The sequence below is a fragment of the Babylonia areolata genome, chromosome 18, assembly GCF_041734735.1.
Source record: "Babylonia areolata isolate BAREFJ2019XMU chromosome 18, ASM4173473v1, whole genome shotgun sequence".
NCBI classification, from domain to species: domain Eukaryota; kingdom Metazoa; phylum Mollusca; class Gastropoda; order Neogastropoda; family Buccinidae; genus Babylonia; species Babylonia areolata.
In genome coordinates, this window is record NC_134893.1 from 74,192,858 (window position 1) to 74,216,357 (window position 23,500).

Genomic DNA, 23,500 nt, shown 5'->3' on the forward strand with positions numbered 1-23,500 from the left:
TAACACTTAGCTACTGACTATGTCAATGTGTACTTCAGTGGTCATGACACTTCCAGACACTCATACATAACAGGATAACTTGATAATGATATACTGCTGTGTGTACTTCAATGGTCATGACACTTCCAGACACCCATACATATAACTTGATAATGATATACTGCTATGTGTACTTCAATGGTCATGACACTTCCAGACACCCATACATATAACTTGATAATGATATACTGCTATGTGTACTTCAATGGTCATGACACTTCCAGACACCCATGTATACAACGTGATATACTACTACTAGAAGCACTGATTGTTCATTGAGTTGTGAACTGATTGAAAGACATGGTCGATATGTTGTCAGGTGTCAATGTGACGATGTCAGGATCTGGGACCAAGAAGAAAGGGAAGCAACTGATCCAGTCCAAACTGTCCTTCACCTCCACACCCAGTGCAGGCAGCAGTGGAAAACTGCCAAAGTGTGGTGCGACTAGTCAGGCTGCTGACAAGGAGGCCAAACGGAAAGCTGGTCAGATTGTATTTTCCCTCATACTGAACAGTTTATATTCATATTGTCAGCCACTTGATTTCTTTGTAGATAGATGGTATTAACCAGTTGGGTGCCAGATAATTGTGTAAAAAAAAAAAAAAAAAAAAAAAAAAGTAAAGTGTTCTCACCTTGCCAGGGATCTTTGAGGATTTGGGGGTTAAAAATTCTAGTACAAAAAATATGGGAGATACAGAAAGAAAGTAAATGTTTTTGTGAAGAAAAATAAATGTTGGTTCTGAATCTGGGCTTTTTTCCAATCAGTTTGATTGTAGATAACTGTTCAAGATTTCAAAGTGAAGATGATAATTTTGGGGCAAAAAAAAGTCTATTTCCACCTCCACAGAATGGCATCCATAAAGAAAACAAATGAAATACAGCTGGAAATAGCACACATATTGTCAGATTATACCTGTAGAAGAAATTAAAACTGAGTACAAGTTTATAAAAATAAATCACACCTCGTGTAGACATGTAAGTGAATAACTGTCTCAACAATGACAAACATACATACACTGATACAGTCATCATTCAAAGTCAGGCATGTTCTCAGAAACAGAGCAGGCAAGCTTTTTGACAGCTAAGAGCTTTCATGAGTTTGAGGGTGAAGTTCTTTGATGACCTTCACTCTCCAAGTTGCAGGTGGGCCAAAAAATGTGTCTGCTGTGCATCCAACTTGCCTCCTCTTCAAACAAGTCAACTGTCTAATTCAGTGACAAAAAACATTAAAAACAAAAGGCATGTGTTTCACATCCAGTACACATTCAACCCTGCGTTTTACTAAAATTGTGGAGCATTGGCAGTTGTCTGTTTCCTGCAGCATGCATTGAAATGTGAGTCCACTGGCATCCAGCTTCCACGCATACTTCCACAGCCTGTGGCTGACATTCAGCCTATCATCTTACATCACATCACTCCTCTCCCTCTCCTTCCCCACAGCCTGTGGCTGACATTCAGCCTATCGTCTGACATCACTCCTCTCCCTCTCCTTCCCCACAGCCTGTGGCTGACATTCAGCCTATCGTCTGACATCACATCACTCCTCTCCCTCTCCTTCCCCACAGCCTGTGGCTGACATTCAGCCTATCGTCTGACATCACTCCTGTCCCTCTCCTTCCCCACAGCCTGTGGCTGACATTCAGCCTATCGTCTGACATCACATCACTCCTGTCCCTCTCCTTCCCCACAGCCTGTGGCTGACATTCAGCCTATCGTCTGACATCACATCACTCCTGTCCCTCTCCTTCCCCACAGCCTGTGGCTGACATTCAGCCTATCGTCTGACATCACATCACTCCTGTCCCTCTCCTTCCCCACAGCCTGTGGCTGACATTCAGCCTATCGTCTGACATCACTCCTGTCCCTCTCCTTCCCCACAGCCTGTGGCTGACATTCAGCCTATCGTCTGACATCACATCACTCCTCTCCCTCTCCTTCCCCACAGCCTGTGGCTGACATTCAGCCTATCGTCTGACATCACTCCTCTCCCTCTCCTTCCCCACAGCCTGTGGCTGACATTCAGCCTATCGTCTGACATCACATCACTCCTGTCCCTCTCCTTCCCCACAGCCTGTGGCTGACATTCAGCCTATCGTCTGACATCACATCACTCCTGTCCCTCTCCTTCCCCACAGCCTGTGGCTGACATTCAGCCTATCATCTGACATCACTCCTCTCCCTCTCCTTCCCCACAGCCTGTGGCTGACATTCAGCCTATTGTCTGACATCACATCACTCCTCTCCCTCTCCTTCCCCACAGCCTGTGGCTGACATTCAGCCTATCGTCTGACATCACTCCTCTCCCTCTCCTTCCCCACAGCCTGTGGCTGACATTCAGCCTATCATCTGACATCACTCCTCTCCCTCTCCTCCCCCACAGCCTGTGGCTGACATTCAGCCTATCGTCTGACATCACATCACTCCTCTCCCTCTCCTTCCCCACAGCCTGTGGCTGACATTCAGCCTATCGTCTGACATCACATCACTCCTGTCCCTCTCCTTCCCCACAGCCTGTGGCTGACATTCAGCCTATCGTCTGACATCACATCACTCCTGTCCCTCTCCTTCCCCACAGCCTGTGGCTGACATTCAGCCTATCGTCTGACATCACATCACTCCTGTCCCTCTCCTTCCCCACAGCCTGTGGCTGACATTCAGCCTATCGTCTGACATCACTCCTCTCCCTCTCCTTCCCCACAGCCTGTGGCTGACATTCAGCCTATCGTCTGACATCACATCACTCCTGTCCCTCTCCTTCCCCACAGCCTGTGGCTGACATTCAGCCTATCGTCTGACATCACTCCTGTCCCTCTCCTTCCCCACAGCCTGTGGCTGACATTCAGCCTATCGTCTGACATCACTCCTCTCCCTCTCCTTCCCCACAGCCTGTGGCTGACATTCAGCCTATCGTCTGACATCACTCCTCTCCCTCTCCTTCCCCACAGCCTGTGGCTGACATTCAGCCTATCGTCTGACATCACATCACTCCTCTCCCTCTCCTTCCCCACAGCCTGTGGCTGACATTCAGCCTATCGTCTGACATCACATCACTCCTCTCCCTCTCCTTCCCCACAGCCTGTGGCTGACATTCAGCCTATCGTCTGACATCACATCACTCCTCTCCCTCTCCTCCCCCTTTTCCAACGCTTGCTACACATATTCTGTCAGTCATAGCTACTTGCTCAAAAACACTGGATGATTGGATAGACGGACAGAATTACCATCAAATGGGCTGTCAGTTTCATCACTGCCATTGTCAATCACCTCCATGTTCAAACCAGTCATCAGATAAAAGATCTTTCTCCATCGCTGATAGGTGTCCATCCATAATCATAAACACAGCTTTTAAAATTGTGTAAATCTGCTGACTGGCACCACTTCCTTTACTGGACAAAGTTTTCAACGCCTTTTTTTTTTTGCACATGATGCAACCTCCTTTTTGCATATGTTGCACATGGTCCAGTTAGCAGATCATTATCGAGTAGAAAGGGGTCTTCTGTCTGATGTATGCTCATTTAAATAGTATTTTTATAATCGTGACACTTCAAACTAGCCGTTCAGGGTCTGCTTGTGTGTATTGAACTAAACTCCAATGAAGGAAAAATCGGAACATATGCAGGACATCAGTGGACATCTTATAGGCTCTTGGCAACACTTTTTGTGGGACATCAGCTGATGTCATACAGGCACTCAACTGGTTAATGAGTCCATAATGTCTTTTAATGATGAATCACATTATTCAAGTTTGAGTGTATAATGTGTTTTGATGATGAATCACACTATTCAAGTTTGAGTGTATAATGTGTTTTGATGATGATTCACACTATTCAAGTTTGAGTGTATAATGTGTTTTGATGATGAATCACACTATTCAAGTTTGAGTGTATAATGTGTTTTGATGATGAATCACACTATTCAAGTTTGAGTGTATAATGTGTTTTGATGATGAATCACACTATTCAAGTTTGAGTGTATAATGTGTTTTGATGATGAATCACACTATTCAAGTTTGAGTGTATAATGTGTTTTGATGATGAATCACACTATTCAAGTTTGAGTGTATAATGTGTTTTGATGATGATTCACACTATTCAAGTTTGAGTGTATAATGTGTTTTGATGATGAATCACACTATTCAAGTTTGAGTGTATAATGTGTTTTGATGATGAATCACACTATTCAAGTTTGAGTGTATAATGTGTTTTGATGCTGAATCACACTATTCAAGTTTGAGTGCATATTGTGTTTTGATGCTGAATCACACTATTCAAGTTTAAGTGCATATTGTGTTTTGATGCTGAATCACACTATTCAAGTTTGAGTGTATAATGTGTTTTGATGCTGAATCACACTATTCAAGTTTGAGTGCATATTGTGTTTTGACCAGATCATACCCTACAGTGTGTGTGCATTATTGGACAGATTATAGATTTGGTTGAATTATTCCCTGATACTGAACAGAAAGAATCAAAAGTGTAATGTGTGATGTGGTCAGCCTCTTGATTTCTGTGTAAACAGAAAAGATGCATCCACAATTTAGTCACTACAGTTAGTGTGCATTGTGGTATAAAGTGTTGTGATCTTTTTTCTTTTTTTTTGCAAAACAGATGACATGGATCCAGACATGAGGAAGAAGATGTTGGAGGCAGCAGAAAAGAGACAGAAACATCAAGATGACGTCAGATCTGACACGTATGTTTTCTGTACATTTAGGAAGTTGAAAAGAGACAGAAACATCAAAATGACATCAGATCTGACACGTATGTTTTCTGTACATTTAGGAAGTTGAAAAGAGACAGAAACATCAAGATGACGTCAGATCTGACACGTATGTTTTCTGCATTTAGGAAGTTTCACTGGGATGTTCCGTATTGTATGTAGTTTATTGTGTGTAGCTTTCTTAAATTGTCTCAGATATTGTCAGGTATACTCAGAATATCATTTGTGTCATCATCTTCATCATCATTATTGCGATGATTGTCATTATTAACTGCAGTATTCGTTTGTTTGCTTTATTGATCAGAGATTTTTTCAGCAGATTTGGGCTTTTAGAACTCCTTTAAGGTTGTGGTATCCCTAACATGTGTTATATGTTTGCTGCACACAAAACCTCTATGCAACATATGTTCTATGTTTGCTATTATGCAAGACCTCAACATAACATGTGTTCTATGTTTGCTACATACAAGACATCTACATAACATGTGTTCTATGTTTGCTACATACAAGACCTCAACATAATATGTGTTCTATGTTTGCTACATACAAGACATCTATATAACATGTGTTCTATGTTTGCTACATACAAGACCTCAACATAACATGTGCTCTATGTTTGCTACATACAAGACATCTATATAACATGTGTTCTATGTTTGCTACATACAAGACATCTACATAACATGTGTTCTATGTTTGCTACATACAAGACCTCTACATGTGCTCTATGTTTGCTACATACAAGACCTCTTCATAACATGTGTTCTATGTTTGCAACATACAAGACATCTACATAACATGTGTTCTATGTTTGCTACATACAAGACATCTACATAACGTGTGTTCCATGTTTGCTACATACAAGACCTCCACATGTGCTCTATGTTTGCTACATACAAGACCTCTACATGTGCTCTATGTTTGCTACATACAAGACCTCCACATGTGTTCTGTGTTTGCTGCATACAAGACCTCCACATGTGTTCTATGTTTGCTACATACAAGACCTCCACATGTGTTCTATGTTTGCTGCATACATGACCTCCACATGTGCTCTATGTTTTGCTGCATACAAGACCTCCACATGTGTTCTATGTTTGCTACATACAAGACCTCCACATGTGTTCTATTTTTGCTACATACAAGACTTCCACATGTGTTCTGTGTTTTCTACATACAAGACCTCTACATGTTCTATGTTTGCTGCATACAAGACCTCTACATGTTCTGTGTTTGCTACATACAAGACCTCCACATGTGTTCTGTGTTTTCTACATACAAGACCTCCACATGTGTTCTATGTTTGCTACATACAAGACCTCCACATGTGTTCTGTGTTTTCTACATACAAGACCTCTGCACATCCGTTCTTTATTTGCTACATACAAGACTTGTATTATTTATACAAAAAGATTGACACCCAGACTCGCACTTTAAATGGTGCTTTCTTTTACAAGAGAATAATGATTTATAAGCTGTGTACAATGGATTAAAATAAGAATTCACAGTGGATCTGGAACCCTTTATGAGATTTATTGATTTATTCAAAGACTTTTGCTGCATACTTTTCTTCTCAAATCTGTTTGATGGAAAGCATTTTGATGATCAGGCAAAAAACTTTGTTGTGATACTTATTGAATATGTAACTGAATGTTTGATATAATGCATATTACTCTGCAGTCAAGAGTGAAGTTTTGTGGTGTTTTGAAAAAATAAAACTGAACAAATATATTGACTGTTCCAGTGGCTCTGGAGAATCTCCCTACTTCACTGACAAAAATTCAGACAAAGGTTGGTTGGTGTTTTGTAGGGAAAAAAATGTCGTTTCAAACGCTGTGTTTTATAAGATGAAAGTACTTTTGTTCAGCTGAATGTGATAAAATCACTATGTGGGTAACATAACAGATGGCTTGCTATAGTTATACAAATCACTATGTGGGTAATATAACAGATGGCTTGCTATAGTTATAAAAATCACTATGTGGGTAACATAACAGATGGCTTGCTATAGTTATACAAATCACTATGTGGGTAACATAACAGATGGCTTGCTATAGTTATACAAATCACTATGTGGGTAACATAACAGATGGCTTGTCATAACTATACAAATCACTATGTGGGTAACATAACAGATGGCTTGTCATAGTTATACAAATCACTATGTGGGTAACATAACAGATGGCTTATCATAGTTATACAAATCACTATGTGGGTAACATAACAGATGGCTTATCATAGTTATACAAATCACTATGTGGGTAACATAACAGATGGCTTGTCATAGTTATACAAATCACTATGTGGGTAACATAACAGATGGCTTGTCATAGTTATACAAATCACTATGTGGGTAACATAACAGATGGCTTGTCATAGTTATACAAATCACTATGTGGGTAACATAACAGATGGCTTGTCATAGTTATACAAATCACTATGTGGGTAACATAACAGATGGCTTATCATAGTTATACAAATCACTATGTGGGTAACATAACAGATGGCTCGTCATAGTTATACAAATCACTATGTGGGTAAGATAACAGATAGCTTGCCATAGTTATACAAATCACTATGTGGGTAACAGATGGCTTGTCATAGTTATAGAAATCACTATGTGGGTAATATAACAGATGGCTTGTCATAGTTATACAAATCACTATGTGGGTAAGATAACAGATGGCTTGTCATAGTTATACAAATCACTATGTGGGTAAGATAACAGATGGCTTGTCATAGTTATACAAATCACTGTGTGGGTAATATAACAAATGGCTTGTCATAGTTATACAAATCACTATGTGGGTAACAGATGGCTTGTCATAGTTATAGAAATCACTATGTGGGTAATATAACAGATGGCTTGTCATAGTTATACAAATCACTGTGTGGGTAACATAACAGATGGCTTGTCATAGCTATACAAATCACTATGTGGGTAACATATCAGATAGCTTACCATAGTTATACAAATCACTATGTGGGTAATATAACAAATGGCTTGTCATAGTTATACAAATCACTATGTGGGTAATATAACAAATGGCTTGTCATAGTTATACAAATCACTATGTGGGTAATATAACAAATGGCTTGTCATAGTTATACAAATCACTATGTGGGTAACATAACAAATGGCTTGTCATAGTTATAAAAAATAACTGGGTAACAAATGCTGAAAATTTCACTTGCAAATAATACAGGCACAAGAGGGAAGTTATTAAAGTCTTATAATACAGGCACAAGAGGGACGTTATTAAAGTCTTATAATACAGGCACAAGAGGGACGTTATTAAAGTCTTATAATACAGGCACAAGAGGGACGTTATTAAAGTCTTATAATACAGGCACAAGAGGGACGTTATTAAAGTCTTATAATACAGGCACAAGAGGGAAGTTATTAAAGTTTTATAATACAGGCACAAGAGGAAAGTTATTAAAGTCTTATAATACAGGCACAAGAGGGAAGTTATTAAAGTCTTATAATACAGACACAAGAGGGAAGTTATTAAAGTCTTATAATAGAGGCTCAAGAGGGAAGTTATTAAAGTTTTATAATACAGGCACAAGAGGAAAGTTATTAAAGTCTTATAATACAGCCACAAGAGGGAAGTTATTAAAGTCTTATAATACAGCCACAAGAGGGAAGTTATTAAAGTCTTATAATACAGCCACAAGAGGGAAGTTGTTAAAGTCTTGAATTCTGCAGTCTGAGGATCCTGGGTTTGAATGGCTGTGGCGGCGAGTGGCGGGTAGAATGTGGAGATTTTTCTGGTATCCCAGATCAACATGTCAGACCTGCTAGTGCCTGAACCCCTTTCATATGTACATGTGTGCATGCAGAAGATCAAACACGCGTACTTTCATGTGTGCATGCAGAAGATCAAACATGCGTACTTTCATGCGTACATGTGTGCATGCAGAAGATCAAACACGCATACTTTCATGCGTACATGTGTGCATGCAGAAGATCAAACACGCATACTTTCATGCGTACATGTGTGCATGCAGAAGATCAAACACGCATACTTTCATGCGTACATGTGTGCATGCAGAAGATCAAACACGCGTACTAAAGATCCCATATTCCATGTCAGATTTCAGTGGATCAGGGAAACAAGAACTGACCCAGCATACACACCCTTAGAAACAGAGTATGGCAGCCTACATGGCAGGGTAAAAATGGCCATACACATTACGGCCCAACCTACATGGCAGGGTAAAAATGGCCATACACATTACGGCCCAACCTACATGGCAGGGTAAAAATGGCCATACACACAAAGGCCCATCCTACATCACTACATGGCAGGGTAAAAATGGCCATACACATTAAGCCCAGCCTACATCACTACATGGCAGGGTAAAAATGGCCATACACATTAAGCCCAGCCTACATCACTACATGGCAGGGTAAAAACGGCCATACACATTAAGCCCAGCCTACATCACTACATGGCAGGGTAAAAACGGCCATACACATTAAGCCCAGCCTACATCACTATATGGCAGGGTAAAAACGGCCATACACATTAAGCCCAGCCTACATCACTACATGGCAGGTAAAAATGGCCATACACATAAAGGCCCAGCCTGCATGGCAGGGTAAAAATGGCCATACACATAAAGGCCCAGTCTACATGGCAGAGTAAAAATGGCCATACACATAAAGGCCCAGCCTACATGGCAGGGTAAAAATGGCCATACACATAAAGGCCCAGCCTACATGGCAGAGTAAAAATGGCCATACACATAAAGGCCCTGCATACATGGCAGAGTAAAAATGGCCATACACTTAAAAACCGACTGTTAATGGAAGTGTACATGGCAGTTGCAGCCCCTGAATGCAGAAGAAAAGAGTTTGCAGAACTCTCATTTTTGAAATAATTTGTTTTCATTTGATAAAAAGTCACTGATTAAAAATATTTGAATGATTGCATGACAGTACTTTGAATGATTATGACACATGAGAGAGCATTGTGAAGAGAGCATTGTGATAACTGATTGTTGTGGGACACACCCTTCAGACAGAACGCTGTGATAATTGATTGTTGTGGGACACACCCTTCAGACAGAACGCTGTGATAACTGATTGTTGTGGGACACACCCTTCAGACAGAATGTGGGACACACCCTTCAGACAGAACACTGTGATAACTGATTGTTGTGGGACACACCCTTCAGACAGAATGTGGGACACACCCTTCAGACAGAACGCTGTGATAACTGATTGTTGTGGGACACACCCTTCAGACAGAACGCTGTGATAACTGATTGTTGTGGGACACACCCTTCAGACAGAACGCTGTGATAACTGATTGTTGTGGGACACACCCTTCAGACAGAACGCTGTGATAACTGATTGTTGTGGGACACACCCTTCAGACAGAATGTGGGACACACCCTTCAGACAGAACGCTGTGATAACTGATTGTTGTGGGACACACCCTTCAGACAGAACGCTGTGATAACTGATTGTTGTGGGACACACCCTTCAGACAGAACGCTGTGATAACTGATTGTTGTGGGACACACCCTTCAGACAGAACGCTGTGATAACTGATTGTTGTGGGACACACCCTTCAGACAGAACGCTGTGATAACTGATTGTTGTGGGACACACCCTTCAGACAGAACGCTGTGATAACTGATTGTTGTGGGACACACCTTTCAGACGGACAGACAGCACAGACAACTGGGGCGTCCACCTCAGCTGAAGGCAGACCTGGAGACACTCAGCAGTATGACATGGCCGACCTCTCTGGCTCACAAGACCTCTTCGCTCATTCTGAGTACGTCACACATGTACTGCAGCATGGCTGTGTTTTTGTAGCTGTGTTAACTTGATCATCAAATGTTGTGCATTTTTGTAGCTGTGTTAACTTGATCATTAAATGTGTGTTTTTATAGCTGTGTTAACTTCATCATTAAATTGTGTGTGTTTTTGTAGCTGTGTTAACTTGGTCATTAAATGTTGTGTGTTTTTGTAGCTGTGTTAACTTGATCATCAAATGTTGTGTGTTTTTGTAGCTGTGTTAACTTCATCATTAAATGTGTGTTTTTATAGCTGTGTTAACTTGTTCATTAAATGTGTGTTTTTATAGCTGTGCTAACTTGATCATCAAATGTTGTGTGTTTTTTTGTAGCTGTGTTAACTTGATCATTAAATGTTGTGTGTTTTTGTAGCTGTGTTAACTTGATCATTAAATGTTGTGTGTATTTGTAGCTGTGATCATTTGATCATCAAATGTTGTGTGTTTTTGTAGCTGTGTTAACGTGATCATCAAATGTTGTGTGTTTTTGTAGCTGTGTTAACTTGATCATCAAATGTTGTGTGTTTTTGTAGCTGTGTTAACTTGTTCATTAAATGTGTGTTTTTATAGCTGTGCTAACTTGATCATCAAATGTTGTGTGTGTTTTTGTAGCTGTGTTAACTTGATCATCAAATGTTGTGTTTTTTTGTAGCTGTGATCATTTGATCATTAAATGTTGTGCGTTTTTGTAGCTGTGTTAACTTGATCATTAAATGTGTGTTTTTATAGCTGTGTTAACTTGATCATTAAATTTTGTGTGTTTTTGTAACTGTGTTAACTTGATCATTAAATGTTGTGTGTTTTTGTAGCTGTGTTAACTTGATCATTAAATGTTGTGTGTTTTTGTAGCTGTGTTAACTTCATCATTAAATGTGTGTTTTTGTAGCTGTGGTAACTTGATCATTAAATGTCGCGTGTTTTTATAGCTGTGTTAACTTGATCATCAAATGTTATGTGTTTTTATAGCTGTGTTAACTTCATCATTAAATGTTGTGTGTTTTTATAGCTGTGTTAACTTCATCATTAAATGTTGTGTGTTTTTATAGCTGTGTTAACTTCATCATTAAATGTTGTGTGTTTTTGTAGCTGTGTTAACTTCATCATTAAATGTTGTGTGTTTTTATAGCTGTGTTAACTTCATCATTAAATGTTATGTTTTTATAGCTGTGTTAACTTCATCATTAAATGTTATGTTTTTATAGCTGTGTTAACTTGGTCATCGAATGTTGTGTGTTTTTGTAGCTGTGTTAACGTGATCGTCAAATGTTGTGTGTTTTTGTAGCTGTGTTAACTTGAACATTAAATGTTCTGTGTTTTTATAGCTGTGTTAACTTGATCATCAAATGTTCTGTGTTTTTATAGCTGTGTTAACTTGATCATCAAATGTTGTGTGTTTTTATAGCTGTGTTAACTTCATTATTAAGTGTTGTGTGTTTTTATAGCTGTGTTAAGTTGATCATTAAACGTTGTGTGTTTTTATAGCTGTGTTAACTTCATTATTAAGTGTTGTGTGTTTTTATAGCTGTGTTAACTTCATTATTAAGTGTTGTGTGTTTTTATAGCTGTGTTAACTTCATTATTAAGTGTTGTGTGTTTTTATAGCTGTGTTAACTTCATTATTAAATGTTGTTTGTTTTTATAGCTGTTGTTAACTTTCATAATATGTTGTGTGTTTTTATAGCTGTGTTAACTTGATCATTAAATGTTGTGTGTTTTTATAGCGGTAATCATTTGATCATTAAATGTTTTGTTTTTTATAGCTGTGATCATTTGATCTTGAAATGATATGTTTTTATACCTATGTTAATCTGATCATCAAATGATGTGTGTTTTTATAGCTGTGATCATTTGATCATCAAATGATATGTGTTTTTATACCTATGTTAATTTGATCATTAAATGCTGTGTGTTTTTATAGCTGTGATCATTTGATCATCAAATGATGTGTGTTTTTATACCTATGTTAATTTGATCATCAAATGATGTGTGTTTTTATAGCTGTGATCATCAAATGATGTGTGTTTTTATACCTATGTTAATTTGATCATTAAATGTTGTGTGTTTTTATAGCTGTGATCATTTGATCATCAAATGATGTGTGTTTTTATACCTATGTTAATCTGATCATCAAATGATGTGTGTTTTTATACCTATGTTAATCTGATCATCAAATGATGTGTGTTTTTATAGCTGTGATCTTTTGATCATCAAATGATGTGTGTTTTTATAGCTGTGATCTTTTGATCATCAAATGATGTGTTATCAGCTGTGATCAGATGAAATATTTTGTTACTCTTGATTCCTGTGTATGTGGGTGTAAGTGTGTGAAAATGCCAGTGGGTGATAAGGGAGAATATTCTGATGTATTTATGTCTGACTTTGTTGACAGTTCTGATGTCGACCTGACGGATTCTCAGAATTCCGCTATGGATGAAGACGAAGACCCCAGTCAGTACAAGAAGCCCAGCACCTGGGACGCTAACCAGCCGTGGAAAGTGAGCTTCAGTCTGCATTCTGCTTTATGATGATTATGATGATAATGATTATGATGATTATGATAATAACCAGCCGTGGAAAGTGACTTCATGCTACATTCTGTCAGGATAATCATGATAATGATGATAGCCAACCATATCATCACAGGGCCAACAAGTGTGCCTTCACAGAACACATACCGTCACTGTTGAATCACATGAGGGACAGATTCATTGACACTGAATAAACATGCAAACATATCCATGCATACATGTGTGTACATGCACATACTCTCAAAATGTTTCATGAGATGCTCATGTGCACAAACGTATATAAATACATGTGCTCACTTACACACATGCACTTACATACATTCACATTCCATGGTATATACATCTACATACACATAATTTGTTCTCATCAGCAAACATTATATTTTAGCTCAAAGAAAAAATTTAATTACTTTGAAATCTTGCCACATTGCTGCCAGGCCAATAATAGAAAACTTCCAGGAAAAAATGGACCCTTGGACACTTATAGAATAGTGTGTCCCCATGCAGGTGAAAAAGATGGACCTTATAGAATAGTGTGTCCCCATGCAGGTGAAAAAGATGAACCTTATAGAATAGTATGTCCCCATACAGGTGAAAAAGATGGACCTTATAGAATAGTGTGTCCCCATGCAGGTGAAAAAGATGGACCTTATAGAATAGTGTGTCCCCATGCAGGTGAAAAAGATGGACCTTATAGAATAGTGTGTCCCCATGCAGGTGAAAAAGATGAACACCTATAGAATAGTGTGTCCCCATGCAGGTGAAAAAGATGAACACCTATAGAATAGTGTGTCCCCATACAGGTGAAAAAGATGTACACCTATAGAATAGTGTGTCCCCATACAGGTGAAAAAGATGAACACCTATAGAATAGTGTGTCCCCATACAGGTGAAAAAGATGTACACCTATAGAATAGTGTGTCCCCATACAGGTGAAAAAGATGTACACCTATAGAATAGTGTGTCCCCATACAGGTGAAAAAGATGAACACCTATAGAATAGTGTGTCCCCATACAGGTGAAAAAGATGTACACCTATAGAATAGTGTGTCCCCATACAGGTGAAAAAGATGTACACCTATAGAATAGTGTGTCCCCATGCAGGTGAAAAAGATGTACACCTATAGAATAGTGTGTCCCCATACAGGTGAAAAAGATGTACACCTATAGAATAGTGTGTCCCCATACAGGTGAAAAAGATGAACACCTATAGAATAGTGTGTCCCCATGCAGGTGAAAAAGATGAACACCTATAGAATAGTGTGTCCCCATACAGGTGAAAAAGATGTACACCTATAGAATAGTGTGTCCCCATACAGGTGAAAAAGATGTACACCTATAGAATAGTGTGTCCCCATGCAGGTGAAAAAGATGTACACCTATAGAATAGTGTGTCCCCATGCAGGTGAAAAAGATGAACACCTATAGAATAGTGTGTCCCCATACAGGTGAAAAAGATGAACACCTATAGAATAGTGTGTCCCCATGCAGGTGAAAAAGATGTACACCTATAGAATAGTGTGTCCCCATGCAGGTGAAAAAGATGAACACCTATAGAATAGTGTGTCCCCATACAGGTGAAAAAGATGAACACCTATAGAATAGTGTGCCCCCATACAGGTGAAAAAGATGTACACCTATAGAATAGTGTGTCCCCATACAGGTGAAAAAGATGTACACCTATAGAATAGTGTGTCCCCATGCAGGTGAAAAAGATGTACACCTATAGAATAGTGTGTCCCCATACAGGTGAAAAAGATGTACACCTATAGAATAGTGTGTCCCCATACAGGTGAAAAAGATGAACACCTATAGAATAGTGTGTCCCCATGCAGGTGAAAAAGATGAACACCTATAGAATAGTGTGTCCCCATACAGGTGAAAAAGATGTACACCTATAGAATAGTGTGTCCCCATACAGGTGAAAAAGATGTACACCTATAGAATAGTGTGTCCCCATGCAGGTGAAAAAGATGTACACCTATAGAATAGTGTGTCCCCATGCAGGTGAAAAAGATGAACACCTATAGAATAGTGTGTCCCCATGCAGGTGAAAAAGATGAACACCTATAGAATAGTGTGTCCCCATGCAGGTGAAAAAGATGTACACCTATAGAATAGTGTGTCCCCATACAGGTGAAAAAGATGAACACCTATAGAATAGTGTGTCCCCATACAGGTGAAAAAGATGAACACCTATAGAATAGTGTGTCCCCATACAGGTGAAAAAGATGGACACCTATAGAATAGTGTGTCCCCATACAGGTGAAAAAGATGTACACCTATAGAATAGTGTGTCCCCATACAGGTGAAAAAGATGAACACCTATAGAATAGTGTGTCCCCATGCAGGTGAAAAAGATGAACACCTATAGAATAGTGTGTCCCCATACAGGTGAAAAAGATGTACACCTATAGAATAGTGTGTCCCCATACAGGTGAAAAAGATGTACACCTATAGAATAGTGTGTCCCCATGCAGGTGAAAAAGATGTACACCTATAGAATAGTGTGTCCCCATGCAGGTGAAAAAGATGAACACCTATAGAATAGTGTGTCCCCATGCAGGTGAAAAAGATGAACACCTATAGAATAGTGTGTCCCCATGCAGGTGAAAAAGATGTACACCTATAGAATAGTGTGTCCCCATACAGGTGAAAAAGATGTACACCTATAGAATAGTGTGTCCCCATGCAGGTGAAAAAGATGTACACCTATAGAATAGTGTGTCCCCATACAGGTGAAAAAGATGTACACCTATAGAATAGTGTGTCCCCATACAGGTGAAAAAGATGTACACCTATAGAATAGTGTGTCCCCATGCAGGTGAAAAAGATGAACACCTATAGAATAGTGTGTCCCCATACAGGTGAAAAAGATGAACACCTATAGAATAGTGTGTCCCCATACAGGTGAAAAAGATGAACACCTATAGAATAGTGTGTCCCCATACAGGTGAAAAAGATGTACACCTATAGAATAGTGTGTCCCCATACAGGTGAAAAAGATGTACACCTATAGAATAGTGTGTCCCCATACAGGTGAAAAAGATGTACACCTATAGAATAGTGTGTCCCCATACAGGTGAAAAAGATGAACACCTATAGAATAGTGTGTCCCCATACAGGTGAAAAAGATGAACACCTATAGAATAGTGTGTCCCCATACAGGTGAAAAAGATGTACACCTATAGAATAGTGTGTCCCCATACAGGTGAAAAAGATGAACACCTATAGAATAGTGTGTCCCCATACAGGTGAAAAAGATGTACACCTATAGAATAGTGTGTCCCCATGCAGGTGAAAGAAAAGACTGAAGGGAGATGTCAGACAGCTGGTGTGGTATGGCATGTGTGCAGGGTAAGGCGCTGGACAAATTGAATGCCGCCCCAGCCTGTTTACCCCCCGGACTGAAACTGGAGAAGAGTGATCACCATGACATCTGCATCAAGCTGCCGGTCAGCCCTCTCCTTTCACCCACCAGTCAGCCCTCTCCTTTCACCCTCCAGTCAGCCCTCTCCTTTCACCCACCAGTCAGCCCTCTCCTTTCACCCTCCAGTCAGCCCTCTCCTTTCACCCACCAGACAGCCCTCTCCTTTCACCCACCAGTCAGCCCTCTCCTTTCACCCACCAGTCAGCCCTCTCCTTTCACCCACCAGTCAGCCCTCTCCTTTCATATCACCCACCAGTCAGCCCTCTCCTTTCATATCACCCACCAGTCAGCCCTCAACTTTCATATCACCCTCCAGTCAGCCCTCTCCTTTCACCCACCAGTCAGCCCTCTCCTTTCACCCTCCAGTCAGCCCTCTCCTTTCATATCACCCTCCAGTCAGCCCTCTCCTTTCACCCACCAGTCAGCCCTCTCCTTTCACCCACCCACCAGTCAGCCCTCTCCTTTCACCCACCAATCAGCCCTCTCCTTTCACCCTCCAGTCAGCCCTCTCCTTTTACCCACCAGTCAGCCCTCTCCTTTCATATCACCCACCAGTCAGCCCTCTCCTTTCACCCGCCAGTCAGCCCTCTCCTTTCATATCACCCACCAGTCAGCCCTCTCCTTTCACCCTCCAGTCAGCCCTCTCCTTTTACCCACCAGTCAGCCCTCTCCTTTCACCCACCAGTCAGCCCTCTCCTTTCATATCACCCACCAGTCAGCCCTCTCCTTTCACCCACCAGTCAGCCCTCTCCTTTCACCCACCAGTCAGCCCTCTCCTTTCATATCACCCACCAGTCAGCCCTCTCCTTTCACCCACCAGTCAGCCCTCTCCTTTCACCCACCAGTCAGCCCTCTCCTTTCACCCACCAGTCAGCCCTCTCCTTTCATATCACCCACCAGTCAGCCCTCTCCTTTCACCCACCAGTCAGCCCTCTCCTTTCATATCACCCTCCAGTCAGCCCTCTCCTTTCACCTACCAGTCAGCCCTCTCTTTTCATATCACCCACCAGTCAGCCCTCTCCTTTCACCCACCAGTCAGCCCTCTCCTTTCATATCACCCTCCAGTCAGCCCTCTCCTTTCACCTACCAGTCAGCCCTCTCCTTTCATATCACCCACCAGTCAGCCCTCTCCTTTCACCCACCAGTCAGCCCTCTCCTTTCACCCACCAATCAGCCCTCTCCTTTCACCCTCCAGTCAGCCCTCTCCTTTCACCCACCAGTCAGCCCTCTCCTTTCACCCTCCAGTCAGCCCTCTCCTTTCATATCACCCACCAGTCAGCCCTCTCCTTTCACCCACCAGTCAGCCCTCTCCTTTCACCCTCCAGTCAACCCTCTCCTTTCACCCACTGTATATTTTACATGTATGTGTGTGTGTACAGTTGAGGTACAGCAAGACAGAACTGTCAATACCTTACCCATCATCGTACAAAGATGCATGTGTGTGTGTATTACATACAGCAAGACAGCTGTACCAATACGGTACCCATTATTGTACAAAGAAATGTGTGTGTCTGTGTGTGTGTGTGCAGTTCACGTACAGCAAGACAGCTCTACCAGTACCATACCTATCGTTGTACAAAGATGTGTGTGTGTCTCTGTGTGTGTGTGTTTGCAGTTCACGTACAGCAAGACAGCTCTACCAATACTGTACCCATTGTCGTACAAAGATGTGTGTGTGTGCAGTTCACGTACAGCAAGACAGCTCTACCAGTACCATACCTATCGTTGTACAAAGATATGTGTGTGTCTCTGTGTGTGTGTGTGCAGTTCATGTACAGCAAGACAGCTCTGCCAGTACCATACCCATCGTCGTACAAAGATGTGTGTGTGTGTGTGTGCAGTTCACGTACAGCAAGACAGCTCTACCAATACTGTACCCATTGTCGTACAAAGATGTGTGTGTGTGTGCAGTTCACGTACAGCAAGACAGCCCTGCCAGTACCATACCCATCGTCGTACAAAGATGTGTGTGTGTGTGTGTGCAGTTCACGTACAGCAAGACAGCCCTGCCAGTACCATACCCATCGTCATACAAAGATGCGTGGGACGAACATCATGTTCGCATGCCCTGCTCCAACCAGAACCAGTATCCTGTTAATGAGGGGGTCAGTCATCACTTTGCTGTGGGTGTGTGTGGGCGGGTGTGTGTGGGTGGGTGGGTGTGGGCGGGTGGGGGAGAGTGGTATGTGTATGATGCGAGTGTGTGGGGTGTTTGGGAGTGGGGGAGTGTGTGGGGTGTTTGGGAGTGGGGGAGTGTGTGGGGTGTTTGGGAGTGGGGGAGTGTGTGGTGGGGGAGTGTGTGGGGTGTTTGGGAGTGGGGCAGTGTGTGGGGTGTTTGGGAGTGGGGGAGTGTGTGGGGTGTTTGGGAGTGGGGGAGTGTGTTGGGGTGTGTTTGGGAGTGGGGGAGTGTGTTGTGTGTTTGGGAGTGGGGGAGTGTGTTGTGTGTTTGGGAGTGGGGGAGTGTGTTGTGTGTTTGGGAGTGGGGGAGTGTGTGGTGTGTTTGGGAGTGGGGGAGTGTGTTGGGGTGTGTTTGGGAGTGGGGGAGTGTGTTGGGGTGTGTTTGGGAGTGGGGGAGTGTGTGGTGTGTTTGGGAGTGGGGGAGTGTGTGGTGTGTTTGGGAGTGGGGGAGTGTGTGGTGTGTTTGGGAGTGGGGGAGTGTGTGGTGGGGGAGTGTGTGGTGTGTTTGGGAGTGGGGGAGTGTGTGGTGGGGGAGTGTGTGGGGTGTTTGGGAGTGGGGGAGTGTGTGGGGTGTTTGGGAGTGGGGGAGTGTGGTGGGGGAGTGTGTGGGGTGTTTGGGAGTGGGGGAGTGTTTGGGGTGTTTGGGAGTGTGGGAGTGTGGAGTGGGGGAGTGTTTGGGAGTGGGGGAGTGTGTGGGGTGTTTGGGAGTGGGGGAGTGTATGGTGTGTTTGGGAGTGGGGGAGTGTGTGGTGTGTTTGGGAGTGGGGGAGTGTGTGGTGGGGGAGTGTGTGGGGTGTTTGGGAGTGGGGGAGTGTGTGGTGTGTTTGGGAGTGGGGGAGTGTGTGGTGGGGGAGTGTGTGGGGTGTTTGGGAGTGGGGGAGTGTGTGGGGTGTTTGGGAGTGGGGGAGTGTTTGGGGTGTTTGGGAGTGGGGGAGTGTATGGGGTGTGTTTGGGAGTGGGGGAGTGTGTGGTGTGTTTGGGAGTGGGGGAGTGTGTGGGGTGTTTGGGAGTGGGGGAGTGTGTGGGGTGTTTGGGAGTGGGGGAGTGTATGGTGTGTTTGGGAGTGGGGGAGTGTGTGGTGGGGGAGTGTGTGGGGTGTTTGGGAGTGGGGGAGTGTGTGGTGTGTTTGGGAGTGGGGGAGTGTGTGGTGGGGGAGTGTGTGGGGTGTTTGGGAGTGGGGGAGTGTTTGGGAGTGGGGGAGTGTTTGGGGTGTTTGGGAGTGGGGGAGTGTGTTGGGGTGTTTGGGAGTGGGGGTGTGTGTGGGGTGTTTGGGAGTGGGGGAGTGTTTGGGGTGTTTGGGAGTGGGGGAGTGTTTGGGGTGTTTGGGAGTGGGGGAGTGTGTTGGGGTGTGTATGTGTGTTTGTGTGCAGATGTGAGTGCATGTTTGTGAGTGTGTGTGTGTTGGTGTGTGTGTGCTTGTGCATGTGGTGATTTTTTGGTGTACATGTTGTTTTTTATCTGAGAGTGAGAGAGTGGTGTGTGAGTGTCTCAGGGTGTTAGTGTCTGAGTGTCTGTGTCTGTGTCTTTAAGAGCTTGTGTGTGTGTGTTTCTGAGTGTGTTTCTGAGTTTATGTGTACCTGTGTGAGTGTGTGTTTCTGTAGTTTTTGTTTCAGTTGACATCAATATTTCTACAACCGTCACCTGTTGTTAAGATTCATTAAGATTGCTCTTCCCACTTCTCTGACATAACAGGTCACATGACTTCCTCAACATGACATGTAAAATTGTCAGGTCACATGACATCCTCAGTACAACATGTTGTCATGTCATATGACATCCTCAGTACAACATGTAAAGTTGCCATGTCATATGACATCCTCAGTACAACATGTAAAGTTGCCGTGTCACATGACATCCCCAACATGTAAAGTTGCCGTGTCACATGACATCCCCAACATGTAAAGTTGCCATGTCACATGACTTCCCCAACATGTAAAGTTGCAGTGTCACAGCACATCCCCAACATGTAAAGTTGCCATGTCACAGCACATCCCCAACATGTAAAGTTGATTTGTCACATGACATCCCCAACATGTAAAGTTGCCATGTCACATGACATCCCCAACATGTAAAGTTGCCATGTCACATGACATCCCCAACATGTAAAGTTGCCGTGTCACAGCACATCCGCAACATGTAAAGTTGTCATGTCATGTGACATCCCCAACATGTAAAGTTGCCATGTCACATGACATCCCTAACATGTAAAGTTGCCGTGTCACAGCACATCCCCAACATGTAAAGTTGCTGTGTCACATGACATCCCCAACATGTAAAGTTGCCATGTCACATGACATCCCCAACATGTAAAGTTGCCATGTCACATGACATCCCTAACATGTAAAGTTGCCGTGTCACATGACATCCCCAACATGTAAAGTTGCCGTGTCACATGACATCCCTGACATGTAAAGTTGCCATGTCACATGACATCCCCAACATGTAAAGTTGCCGTGTCACATGACATCCCCAACATGTAAAGTTGCCGTGTCACATGACATCCCTAACATGTAAAGTTGCCGTGTCACATGACATCCCCAACATGTAAAGTTGCCGTGTCACATGACATCCCCAACATGTAAAGTTGCCGTGTCACATGACATCCCCAACATGTAAAGTTGCCATGTCACAGCACATCCCCAACATGTAAAGTTGCCCTGTCACAGCACGTTCCCAACATGTAAAGTGCCATGTCACATGACATCCCCAACATGTAAAGTTGCCGTGTCACATGACTTGTGTCACAGAGCAGCGGCAGCAGCGTGAGACTGGAGAGGAGATGGAACCTGATCTGCACGGCCTTGAAAGGGACCATCACTTGCTCCGCTGACTTGGAGGTACTTCTTTTCTTTTTCTCTGGAGGGCATGATAATGCTGACATCACTGACTGTGTGTGTGTGTGTGTGTGTGTGTGTGGAGGGACATGATAATGCTGACATCACTGTGTGTGTGTGTGTGTGTGTGTGTGTGTGGAGGGACATGATAATGCTGACATCACTGTGTGTGTGTGTGTGTGTGTGTGGAGGGACATGATAATGCTGACATCACTGTCTGTGTGGAGGGACATGATAATGCTGATGTCACTGTCTGTGTGGAGGGACATGATAATGCTGACGTCACTGAGTGTGTGTGTGTGTGTGTGTGTGTGTGTGTGCAGAAAGCTGTCCACAGTTACAACCAGAGATATGTGTGTGTGTGTGTGCAGAAAGCTGTCCACAGTTACAACCAGAGATATGTGTGTGTGTGTGTGTGTGCAGAAAGCTGTCCACAGTTACAACCAGAGATATGTGTGTGTGTGTGTGTGTGTGTGTGTGTGCAGAAAGCTGTCCACAGTTACAACCAGAGATATGTGTGTGTGTGTGTGTGTGCAGAAAGCTGTCCACAGTTACAACCAGAGATATGTGTGTGTGTGTGTGTGCAGAAAGCTGTCCACAGTTACAACCAGCGATATGTGTGTGTGTGTGTGTGTGCAGAAAGCTGTCCACAGTTACAACCAGCGATACGTGGGCAAGTGGAAGTTCACCGTACTGCATCACTACTTCCATCGTGTGAGTGCTCTCCCTTCCTCTTCTGTTTGCTGTGTTCCCCAGGAACTGAAAGTGCCATGGCAGAAATGGTTTGGCATTACACTCTGGGTCAGTGTTGACCACTGATGAGGGAGAGGGCAGAAATGGTTTGGCATTACACTCTGGGTCAGTGTTGACCACTGATGAGGGAGAGGGCAGAAATGGTTTGGCATTACACTCTGGGTCAGTGTTGACCACTGGTGAGGGAGGGGGCAGAAATGGTTTGGCATTACACTCTGGGTCAGTGTTGACCACTGGTGAGGGAGAGGGCAGAAATGGTTTGGCATTACACTCTGGGTCAGTGTTGACCACTGGTGAGGGAGACACTTGAAATGGTTTGGCATTACACTCTGGGTCAGTGTTGACCACTGGTGAGGGAGACACTTGAAATGGTTTGGCATTACACTCTGGGTCAGTGTTGACCACTGGTGAGGGAGAGGGCAGAAATGGTTTGGCATTACACTCTGGGTCAGTGTTGACCACTGGTGAGGGAGAGGGCAGAAATGGTTTGGCATTACACTCTGGGTCAGTGTTGACCACTGATGAGGGAGAGGGCAGAAATGGTTTGGCATTACACTCTGGGTCAGTGTTGACCACTGGTGAGGGAGGGGGCAGAAATGGTTTGGCATTACACTCTGGGTCAGTGTTGACCACTGATGAGGGAGAGGGCAGAAATGGTTTGGCATTACACTCTGGGTCAGTGTTGACCACTGGTGAGGGAGACACTTTACTCTCAATTTTCTCAGTCCATCCAGGTGTGAAAGGGGACCTGACCAGTTGAGGAAGGTTAAAACAGCAACAGGAGAGGATTGGATCCTGTCTTCCTGATGTGTCCGCAGTCCAAGTACTGCAAACTCACAGACCATCTTTATTCAACTCACAGACCATCTTTATTCAACTCACAGACCATCTTGATTCAACTCACAGACCATCTTTATTCAACTCACAGACTACATCTTTATTCAACTCACAGACTACATCTTGATTCAACTCACAGACTACATCTTGATTCAACTCACAGACTACATCCTTATTCAACCCATTGAGGAAGGTGGCAGAATGGTTAAGATGCTCAGCTGCCAATACAGAGAGTCCGTGAGGGTGTGGGTTCGAATCCCGCTCTCGCCCTTTCTCCTAAGTTTGACTGGAAAATCAAACTGAGCGTCTAGTCTTTCGGATGAGACGATAAACCGAGGTCCCGTGTGCAGCACGCACTTGGCGCA

At 43.0% G+C, this 23,500-nt stretch overlaps 1 protein-coding gene across 4 annotated transcripts in view; it reads left to right on the forward strand.

Annotated features, from left to right (window-relative positions):
- Positions 1-23,500, forward strand: part of LOC143293090 (poly(ADP-ribose) glycohydrolase-like) — a 49,354-nt gene that overhangs the window by 2,615 nt on the left and 23,239 nt on the right. For all 4 annotated transcript variants that reach the window (XM_076603993.1, XM_076603994.1, XM_076603996.1 and 1 more), the window contains exons 2-10: positions 359-523; positions 4,648-4,732; positions 6,504-6,550; positions 10,437-10,554; positions 12,965-13,070; positions 16,460-16,558; positions 18,519-18,638; positions 21,459-21,548; positions 22,185-22,259. In XM_076603993.1, the coding sequence (XP_076460108.1) occupies positions 359-523; positions 4,648-4,732; positions 6,504-6,550; positions 10,437-10,554; positions 12,965-13,070; positions 16,460-16,558; positions 18,519-18,638; positions 21,459-21,548; positions 22,185-22,259 (905 nt within the window). The remainder of the gene's footprint in view (positions 1-358; positions 524-4,647; positions 4,733-6,503; positions 6,551-10,436; positions 10,555-12,964; positions 13,071-16,459; positions 16,559-18,518; positions 18,639-21,458; positions 21,549-22,184; positions 22,260-23,500) is intronic.